The sequence below is a fragment of the Cydia strobilella genome, chromosome 2 (assembly GCF_947568885.1).
Source record: "Cydia strobilella chromosome 2, ilCydStro3.1, whole genome shotgun sequence".
NCBI classification, from domain to species: domain Eukaryota; kingdom Metazoa; phylum Arthropoda; class Insecta; order Lepidoptera; family Tortricidae; genus Cydia; species Cydia strobilella.
The window spans coordinates 4,386,646-4,397,744 of NC_086042.1; the positions used below are offsets into that span (position 1 = coordinate 4,386,646).

An 11,099-nucleotide genomic window follows, 5' to 3' on the forward strand; every position below is an offset into this window, starting at 1 on the left:
GAAAGTACCTTAAATATCGTAGATAGGATATTTAAGTTTTTAGTTATATATAAATCATTTTTAGTTGGTTTTATAGCTTCTGCCCGCGACTTCAACCGCGCTTCGTGAAACCTCCTTCCTCCTTCCTTGAGACTCAAGCTATTTTCATGCCAAATTCAACAATCCATAATTTAAATTGATCCAGAATCAATTGTACAAAATACCATTTTATTCACACACCATTGACAAAGGAGAGATCATTATTGAGAGGAAAAAATAAAGTATTTTGTAGATATATTTAAATAAAATCACCATATTAAATGGACAATCCATATATTCAACTAGCTAGTTTGGTTTCCGTCCATCCGTGGACGAAAACTAAATACTTTAAAAAATTGGTGTGTTAGTTCCCGCCCACAAAATTTCTCTAAGATTTTTTTGAAAACATCATAAAGCTAATAATTTTTCGTTTTATTATACTTCTAAGTATACATACATGCTTATATAATTTTTATGTAGGTAGATCTATTGTTTAGACATTAAGGATGAAGGAAGGAAGGAAGGAGTCCAAAATTGTGCGGTTTATGCAATTATTTGTAGCAACTCCGTCATGTGGACGAAAACTAGAACTGGACGGTAAACTAGCGCAATCACCCTATGTACCTATTAATGACAGAAAAATGCCATGTCCTAAAAACAATATGGCGACCATTTTAACAGCTAAACGTATTTTAAAGTGACCATATAAAGCCGGGTCCACATGGCCGTTACCTATAAGCCCAACCAAGCAACCCACTCAAGCTAAGTATTTAACTATTTAATGATTATGGGCACCCAAAGTCTTGACAATAACGTTGTCAATAGTAGTAATGGACGCCGTGCAGCCGCTCTTCTTCTTGATGCACGTCCAGCGCACCTTGGAGCCCCAGCAGGCGTGCTTGTTGAACCGCCACTCCCCAATCTGCACGACCAGGTTGCCGCGCTGCGACAATCCAAACTGAGGTTCTGGAAACGACAACCGATTAAAGTAGTGCTTGTTTTAAATTTATAAATATACGTAAGTGATACATGAAATTATACTTCGCGGATTAAAAAGGCACCTTACTGTCTTGGTGATGATTATACTTAATGTGTAAGATCTACATTTGGCTCCCTATGATCGCCATATGCGATTACAAATACCTGCTGCTTCATTCAGGTTTTTAAAGTTTGATTGCACCAATAAATAAACAATACTAGCAGAAGAACTAAAAGTAAAAACATATCAACACAAAATCAATAACGTTTTAAACATCTGATTGCCGCTATAGTCAGTTTACTATTATTAAATTTGAGGAATATTAATAATTAAATCAGACTGTGTAGAGTATGTTTTAATTTTTCAGAAATTACGACAATTTATTTCAAAGAATCATAAACCATATTTGTCTAAAACTGGCTTGAATAAGATTGTTGCCTTTTTTCTAGATTGTATTATATTCTATATATAGTTTGTCAAAGAACTGTCTCATTTCAAACATAGAAAGAAATAATCATACTATCTTTGTCTTACACTACTTTTACACTAGCACCCAAAAGAAAAGGATGAGTATAGTTTTTGTTTTGTTCTTATTTACTGACAATTTGGTTCGACCAACTATATTTTTAAGATGGCGTTTAGATAGTTTTGTAACTTCAATTATTTAATAAATAGGTATTCTAAAGGTCAAAGACAATGATTCTGAATATAGGGAAGGCTGTTTTTTTGACGTGTAATATTTGTGTGCATTTACGAAATAGATGTATGTAATATTCCATGGCACATAAAAAGTTTAAAAATAAACGCCTTAATCCTCTCTAATGATTATGCCACCCGTTGACCTTAACCAATCTATTTTCTGAGGTGACCACGATGCGCCGGCACCCGCCGATCTTTCTCGCCGTGCACCACGTCTTGTTCCGCCGCCCCAGCTTCTTGATGAACCGATGGTCAGATGATAGGTTTGCTGAATATTGTATTGTTGACTCAGGCCTAACGCCTTAATCCTCTCTAATGATTATGCCACCCGTTGACCTTAACCAATCTATTTTCTGAGGTGACCACGATGCGCCGGCACCCGCCGATCTTTCTCGCCGTGCACCACGTCTTGTTCCGCCGCCCCAGCTTCTTGATGAACCGATGGTCAGATGATAGGTTTGCTGAATATTGTATTGTTTACTCAGGCCTAAAGCCTTGATCCTCTCTAATGATTATGCCACCCGTTGACCTTAACCAATCTGTTTTCTGAGGTGACGACGACGCACCGGCACCCGCGGGTCTTCCTTGCCGTGCACTCCCACCATGTCTTGTTCCGCCTCCCTAGCTTCTTGATGAACCGGTGGTTGCCCCAGCAGATGATCGGATTGCCGAATATTGTCGTCTCAAATTTGATGCCCTGTGACATCCCTAAAAATCACAGTTACGTTGTTTAAGAACTTTACAATCCAAATAATAAATATGTTTGAATTAGTTTTTTCAGCGCTATCATTTTGTTACAGATTTTTTCCTTTAAAATAAAGGAATACTGCTCAGCCATGCAGTGCCGCGAGTACGAATTGAGATGTATGTACCAAATCACTTAATATTTATGACAAAAGAAAGAACGAACCAATATCAAACGTAAAATAAACTTGTAGTAACAAGCCGTAAATAAAACTATCATCAAAAGTAGATATGTAGAATTAGATTTATTGATCAAATGATTAAAAAAAACATTCAACAGTATTGAGAAACTCCTCCTTTTGAAATCTTGAAATGGGTTAAAAATATTTGCATAGGTACATAACAAAATTTTACATGTTATTCAAATAACATAAAAAAGTAATTGAAATCGTCTCAAAACGTCATAAACCGAATTGATTCGATCCCTATAAGGATCACCTGACACACTCACAAAAAAATTTAAAATTGTAAAACTATATGTGTATTACGAAATCTCCCTGTAGGGATTGTCACTATAAAATAAAAGACTGACTGAGATTTAAAATAATAGTTGATAAATTAAGAAAAGATTAACCATGGGGTTGATATCTAGTCGATAATATATAAGATAGCTTCTAGAAATAAGTCAGCCAGAGGGATAAATATATAATACCATTATTAACTTATCAAACTACAGAACTACGACAATATTTTTTTATTGCTACAAATATTGCTAAAGGCTGTAGCAGGATTTAACCTTTATGTAAAAATAATATTTGTACAAAATGTGAAATCCGTGAGTTACACAGTTTAGGAGAAAATTAATAAAAACGCTTTAGGGTCTAATGGATGCCGTGAGATTCCAGTGGGCAGCAGAAGGTTAAAAATTTGTATGAAATATTTTTTCGTCACGAGGCATCATCTGCTAATAGTTCTGAACAAAAATCTCTGAGGGCAATTTTTCAAAGGCTATCCTGCTACATCCTTTGTTGTTTACAGTTGCCATCTGACTAGTAATTACCTACAAAACTAATTTAACTTTTCGTATGCTTGGGAGCAGATCTGCTCCATATGTCCAGTTGAATATTCAACTTATACATGAAGTTGTCACGATTGCTATTTATATGGCAATTTTTTGACATGCGCATACGAAAGGTTAAGGGTACATAGTAAATTTGTCAAAATGTCCTCTAAAAACCACCAAGCTTAGATGTGTAGCGCTTGTCTTCATGAGTGTGTTGATTCTTAACACTGACGATCATTCCCTCGAGCGTGCACACTCGGGCTTTGCACCCGTATTTGTACTTGTTACACAGCCACGAAATCCGCTCCCTGTTCTGATAATTCTTCAAATAACGGTTCCCATCGTACTCGAGTATCAAGGTTCCTTTGGTGCTTCTTACGAACCTGGCCACCGCTGAAATAGCAAAACATTACAATAATTGCATATAATGATACAAAAAATATAAAAACAAAGGAAGAAACAAACACTGGCATAAAGACAACAATATTTTGCAATACCATTTATCAAGACAATAAATTAAGATGCCTACTTTTTAATCATCACAAACCACTAACTGGCGATTCAAATGTACTCGCTTTGTACATATCAATAAGGAGAAATTGCTACCAATATTTGTCTTCCTCAGCGAGTTATGCGCCCACTGTTGGGCATACGCCTCTCCAAATCTCCAGGCAGCACGATTTGCTGCTTCTCTCCTCCAGAGTGGGCCTGCAATATTTTTGAACACTTGTCTAATCCTAGAAATATTCATGAATACCGCTGCTACTGACAACAGTTAAACCATCAGTTCGAAGTCTAGGTACTATTGCATCCTTTAAAACTGCATTTCCATGACGTAACTCCATTGCTGCCTTCATAATTCTTGTAATATACGCTATGGTCATATTTCACAGCTAAATTGCCTCTTTTGGTCGCGTAAAATACTGCTTCTGAAAAAATATTTTTATGCTCCTGCAAAAGGCATTAACTGAGTGAACAACATCAGGTACATTAAGAACATTAATTATTCATGAATGACAAAAAGGTTTTGCTACTAATACATAGTTATATAGAATTATCTATCAACATGACGTTTAGCATACTTACTAATTAGGACATATAAATACAGCTATAAATACGAGTAAAAGTGTAAAATTAATTTAATTTAACTGGAGCAACTCAGCTGAAACGTCGAAAGTTAGGGTAAAAACAATGAAATTATATCGCAAAAAAGGGTCTACCCCTTTTCGTTTAATTACATACTTTAATTTATATAAAATGAGCGTTGAAATGCAGTTAATGGCATAATCATTATTTTATTTATTGTTTATTATACTCCGTATACAAAGAATGAAGCATGCATTACCATATTAACATTATTTTATTCAGTTGTCAAATCTTCTGCATCCGTTTCTTCATTATTTTCATCATTAATGTCCTCCAGCGCATCTCCCTCGTCAGAATTGTCATTTTCTCCATCTAAGAGCGACAAAATATGCGTTTCCGGTTCTTCGTAATTGCCAGTTACATGTTGAATCAGTTCTCTCTTTAAATTATAATCGCTTTTTTTCATTCTTCTTTTAGGAGCGGACCGTCTTAAGCCTTTACTCTGGAAGCGCTTCCTCGAATTCTTCAAAATAGTTTTAAAAAAGATTTCGCAATCTTGCTCAGTGAAGGTAGAGTCAGTTATTCTAACAAGCGTTAAGAAACATTTTCTGAAGTTGTTGTAATATTTAAACGGAGCTTTTTGGACATCAGTTTTACTGCTTCCCGCCCAAGAGCAATTCATGATGCATTCGCGGGTTATGAAATAGTCAATAAGTATGTAACAGGCCTCGAGGCCCTTGCATGTACCGCTAGATCCGCAAATGACTTCCATTTCTGATATTACCTGAGTGAAAAATTCCTCATTACCTAAATTCACTTCAAATTCATCAAATTCTTGCAAAGTTTTAGCCGGTTTGACTCTTCTAAAAGAAGGAACAGATGGTTGTTCATTAATAGACGGTTCATCAAGTAAACTTGGTATGGGTCTAGTAGCTCTTGAAGTGTTTAGAGTAGATTGTATTTCCGATAATTGGCCCATCATTTTCGATTGATTTGAAAGAAGTGCCTGTAATACATTTTTATCTGTTGGATCTTTAAAAGTTGGCTGTTGGTTTTTAGAATGCCGTTTCTCACCTGAAACATTGTTAGTAACCGGAACGTCATCTTCTCGTGTACAATTTGCTGCTAATGAATCCCTTTCGGCAGCAGTAGATTTTCCAGCAATAGTTCGCACTAGGACAATAAAAAGTTTTTGATTAATTATCTTGAAAGAAAAGGACATTGATGTGTTCAATTGATTCTAACATTACATTAATTTTACGATTTATTATAACGGTTCGTGAGTTAAACTGTGCGATAAATGCCAGTATCACGTCATTTTTAACTAAACTTCTGTCTTTTAAGTTTCTGTAAGTCTTCGGTTACCGCGATAGTCATGAAAATAAATAAAACTATGAAAACGGATTATATCGCGTATATTGAATTTATAATACATCCCGACGTTTCGAACCCTTTACAGCGTTCGTGGTCAAAGGGTAACTGAGGAAAAGCTACAAACTGCAAAAATACCCACATACAAAAAATAAAGCCTTAAAGCTGATGTTTATGATGGTTCATTATTTTTTATGTGGGTTTTTTTGCACTTTGTAGCTTTTCCTCAGTCACCCTTTGACCACGAACGCTGTAAAGGGTTCGAAACGTCGGGATGTATTATAAATCCCATCAAAAACATTACATGTAAAAAGATGAAAGTCTCGCAACGTAGTTCTTCTACTACAAGAAAGTTTTGAGATGTAATGTGAAACCAAGTCGGTTATTTTAGTCAGTGCCAGGGGATGTTAAAACCGTAACAATATTAGATATCTTTATTTTTTTCATACATGCTTATAATGACTTCTTTAAAACAATATTGAATGCCTACTTACTTAAGTCAATCGATATGCCAATTCTAAGTAAAAACGCATCAAACAGGCATTTGTGACCGATTGAACTGTAAGGTTTAGTTTATTAACATAGTAAATAGTTTCTCCAGAAACAGACTCACTAGAGTCAGAGACCTGTAAAGTGATGATATATTGTGTAAAATATTTTTATTTTACTACATGATTTTAATACAATACAATATTATTAATTGCACTCCTATAATAAGCAATAGGTACTAAAGAACTTAAAACCAATAAGATTAGTAACAAATGGCAGTCTTATTGCTAAAAAGTGATCTCCTATACATTTGTACAATGCATATTTTTACTTGCTAATTTTACTACAGACTAATTTGCTACTTTTGTTTCAGAGTTACCGGTATCGTTGTATGCTTAACTAGATGACAAACACAAATTTACGCACAAGACTATACTCTAATAAAGCGGCCGTTCCGATAAACGTAGTTCGGTGCCGGGTGCGCATGGGCCACGATTCACTCGCTGGTGTCCCTATTGCAAGCGCGCCTTGCAGCCGCTCGCCTTTGAGCCTTCGCGAGCGAGCGAGGTAGTGCCTTATCTGGTGGTCCTGCGAATACGTATACCCGTCTACCATGAGCATGAACTTCTTGCCTGAGCTCGTCGGTAACAACACCACACCTAAAAGGTTTACGAGGGTTAGTCAGGCTTTGGTACGATACATTCGTGTTTATTAGTTGTTTCAATATGAACACAGTAGTGGTAAAGTATATTTAGTACACAAGGGTTAAACATTACCAAGGCTGACATTACTTGTGTACATTAAACCAACTTGATTAATATTTATTTATTTATTTACTTTCAGGCGAAAATATATAAACTGCAACGTAAAAGCCTTATAATTTACGACATACATTACCTTAAATTAGAAACCAGTACCACGACCGCAATATTAAAAGAGTGCTAATATTTATTACATAAATGATATGAAAATGTAGAGGTATATTATTATTTAGTTATATTCTCAGTGAAGTTGTGAAAATTGTCAACATCATCCTCTAAAATTGCCATTACGTTATGACCACCAGTGATGTGTTCAATAAGTTCCTTCTTTAAATTCCAGTCGCTTTTCTTTTGTCGTTTTTTAGGCGCTGACATTCTTTGTCCCTTACATTTAAGACGCGAATTTGCATTTCTTAAAATAATTTTGAAAAAATAGTCGCAGTCTTGCTCGGAGAAGGTCGAGTCAGTTTCTCTGACAAGCGTTAGGAAACAGTTTCGAAAGTTTTTAAAATGTTTGAAGGGAACCTTTTGGATATCACTTTTACTTGATCCCGCCCATGAGCAATGTACGAGACATTGACGAGTAATAAAATGGTCTATAAGTCTGTGACAAGCCGCGAGGCCCCTGCATGTTCCACTAGATCCACAAATAACACTCATTTCAGCTACTACATGAGCGAAAAACTCGTCATTGCCTAAATTTTCGTCCAACTCAGCTAACTCTTTAACATTTTTAACAGGTTCACGGCTTCGGAAAAGCGGCACAGACGTAGCCTGTTCATTAGAAGATTGTTCTTTAGACGTAGATGATGTAATCCTAGAGACAGTGACTCTTAAACTAGTTACAGTAGACTGAATTGTCGATAGTTGGCTCATCATTTTCGACTGATTAGCAATAACAATATCCATTAAGGATTTATCCAATTGTAACGTGACATGATTTTGTTGTTTAGTCGATTGTTGTGAAGCGGCGTGGGTTACAGGGACCTGATTGCCCTGATTGCGGCCAGCTAATGGGTCTTCTTCAGTGGCCGTAGTCCTTGCAATGCTACCTGCAACGAGGAAAACGTTTTAAGATATACCTACCATTACAAGTTTACGATTTGAATTAACTAACATTAAACTTAGTAAAAAAAATAAAAGAAAATGATTAAAAGCAAAAATCTTTAATTCTATTAAACCTTATTATAGTAAGGCTCGATTCGAATATATGTATATATAATATCACCGATTTACGTATCGCGTTGAGTAAAAAGTATCACTAAGCGTAGCTTAACACATTTTCGAAATATACATAGATTTTGAGATAATTAGAGATCAACAATTAAAAGTTAGCTAATGTCTAAATATATCAATAATAATCATTTCATATACCTAATGTATAACTGGACTTATATAATATCTCACGGGATAGTCATAAATTATTGCTCATTATAAATGTATCACTGTTTATTTGATCTGTTTATTCTATTGATCTTTCTTTTCTTCAGGGTTGGGGGGTCGGAGCCAGAGGTCGGTTCTAGGGAGTATTCTGGGGAAGTTCAAGGGAAGGGCGAGGGAGGTTGCCCGGGACGACGTGAGGGGGGAAGGAAGGAGTGCAGCAGCTGTGGCGAGGAGACTGGAGGTGGCGGTGGCCGTGGAAGTGGAGGACGGAGCGAGGAGCGCGCGGGGGCGCAGTTGGACGAAGGCGCCATTGCCGCAGCGTGCGTGGGACGGTGGCACGTGGTTGTGCTTGTCGCCGGAGGCCACCAGCTTGCCGCTGGAGAGGCGCACGCGGGCGCGGCAGCCCATGTGTTTGGACGAGCAGTAGAAGAAACGCCCGCCGATCTGCGAGTACGTGTATCCACGTAGCACCAGAATGTATTTGCCTTTCTCCGTCGGTATGAATTGGACGTCTGCAAAAAATAATTAGGTACAATTAATACGTGATCCTGTATTTACGTATTTAAGAGGAATTAAAGGCAACGGCTGAATGATAACGTATTTTAACCATACATAGAACTAGTTATACATTTGTAGTTTGTATTATACACAAATAAATTAATAGGTAGAACGTAAAACATTGCATGTTGTAATCTGACCAACTCATTATAGTCTTATTCTATGCCAAAAGTAATAAAATATTACAAAAAATATCGTATCACTAAAACCATCGACACAAGATCATTCCGCTAAATAATAAATAAATAATATAGGACATTCTTACACACATTGGCTAAGCCCCATGTAAATAATAGGTATTGATACAAATACATATACATACATACTTATGAAATCAGATGAACTTCCACCAAAACCTTAAACACTAAGATTTTACAGTACTACCAGCAGTGATCACTTAAGGATTGTTTTAAAGCAAACCTGTTTGGACACTGTCTAATTTTGACAGGGAGACTATTCGATAGGCGAGCTGCCTGAATAAAAAAGAATTCGACATGTAACCAGTTGGGTGAGATTTTATATGGATTCCATAGAGTAACTTATACTAGAGCGGTACTGTCATAGTAAATTTTGTAACCCCAGTAAATTCACTGCCATCTGTCGACACACTTTAAAACTAAAAATAAATATTTATAAAAATACGATAAAATGTATTTAAATATGGATAAATGATTTTTTTTATTTGCATTAATTATTTTTAAGATTTTGACCCATGTTCTTTCACTGATATGCGTTAAAATTGTTAAATAACAAACGAAACCGTCAACGCCATCTATACGACAGTAGGCCAAAGCTAGTAGCGCCCTCTGAACGAGAATCAAATTTTCTTGATTTTCGAGGCACGTTTTTTCCTTAGACTGTATCCATCTATTACGAAGTTATATCTATCTTTGATGTATACAGAGAAAGATTGCCAGATATATTATATAGCTACACATACTTAAATACACAGAAAACACCCATGACTCAGAAACAAACATCTGCGCTCATCACACCAATAAATGCCCTTACCAGGATTCGAACTCAGGACCATCGGCTTCATAGGCAGGCGGGTCACTACCGACTAGGCCAGACCGGTCATCAAGCTCCACTCTACTCATAGCAACATGGTAAATAGTGACCATGACTACAGATACAGATGTACCTATTTCTACTCATACCAGTACTGCAGCTGTGGCACATCATGCCTTGCATTTGTAAAACATGGAAAAACCTTCGACTTCGTCAGTCTAGCAGATGACCCGGATGGTTATTTCGAGTTGCTGCATACAATACTAATTAAATCTTGAAATACTGTTTATTTCTCACTACATATTTAGGAGGCGGGTGCGTGTGTTCGGTATGTATGCGCAGAACGACGTCGCCGTTGCGTCTCAGACGAGCCTTACAGCCACGCCACTTGGACGAGCAGCACCAGTGCGGGGTCTCGTTGATCTGCGAGTACGTGTAGCCTTCTAGCATCAGTAGGCACTTGTTGCCGCTTCGCGTCGGAATCATTATCACTTCGTCTGGAAAACATACATGGACTGGTTAGATAGAATAAAGATAAAGATAGTTTATTACTCAAATATATTCTTCCTATTGGTCGCTGTCAGTAGATTTGTTCTCCTCATCCCTCTCTTAACAATACATTTGTTTAGGACGTTTAGGTGTAGACTTAGTATATTAAATTGAACCCTGAACAACAAGTCTCTTGAGCAAACAATAAACATTTAAGTCGAATAAATTTCCAGTAGTTTTTAAATAAACTGAAGGGTATCAAAGAATTTGTAATGAAAGAAAACCTTATAGTAGAAACAATTTAAATTTTAATAAGTAAAACCTACACTAGAAGGTAAAATAAGACCGAAATCATACTTTAGTAATCTCGTTGTACCTAGCCTAGCATATACAGTCGAAGAATTTTGGACACATCACTTATTCAAGTTGTATGGACGTCCTTGCAAAATAATCTCTGGATGCCTCCGACGAAATTCTCGAAACCACTCATACCCTGCTATCCTCTTGT

The 11,099-nt window shown here is 36.6% G+C and overlaps 1 protein-coding gene across 1 annotated transcript; it reads right to left on the reverse strand.

Annotated features, from left to right (window-relative positions):
* Positions 1-8,393: 8,393 nt before the first annotated feature.
* Positions 8,394-10,607, reverse strand: LOC134755416 (uncharacterized). The gene is made up of 2 exons (XM_063691968.1): positions 10,400-10,607; positions 8,394-9,045 (listed from the first exon to the last, which is right to left on the reverse strand). Exons 1-2 carry the CDS (start codon positions 10,586-10,588, stop codon positions 8,692-8,694), a joined length of 543 nt encoding a protein of 180 aa, XP_063548038.1. The 5' UTR covers positions 10,589-10,607; the 3' UTR covers positions 8,394-8,691.
* Positions 10,608-11,099: the final 492 nt, after the last annotated feature.

Bases quoted from the DNA above. Each gene is read 5' to 3' on its own strand.
- LOC134755416 (XM_063691968.1), bottom strand. From the start codon at position 10,588: ATGATTCCGACGCGAAGCGGCAACAAGTGCCTACTGATGCTAGAAGGC. The intron at 9,046-10,399 runs GTGAGAAATAAA...TATTTTTTGCAG, and splicing joins ACCCGCCTCCTAAATATGTA to ACGTCCAATTCATACCGACG.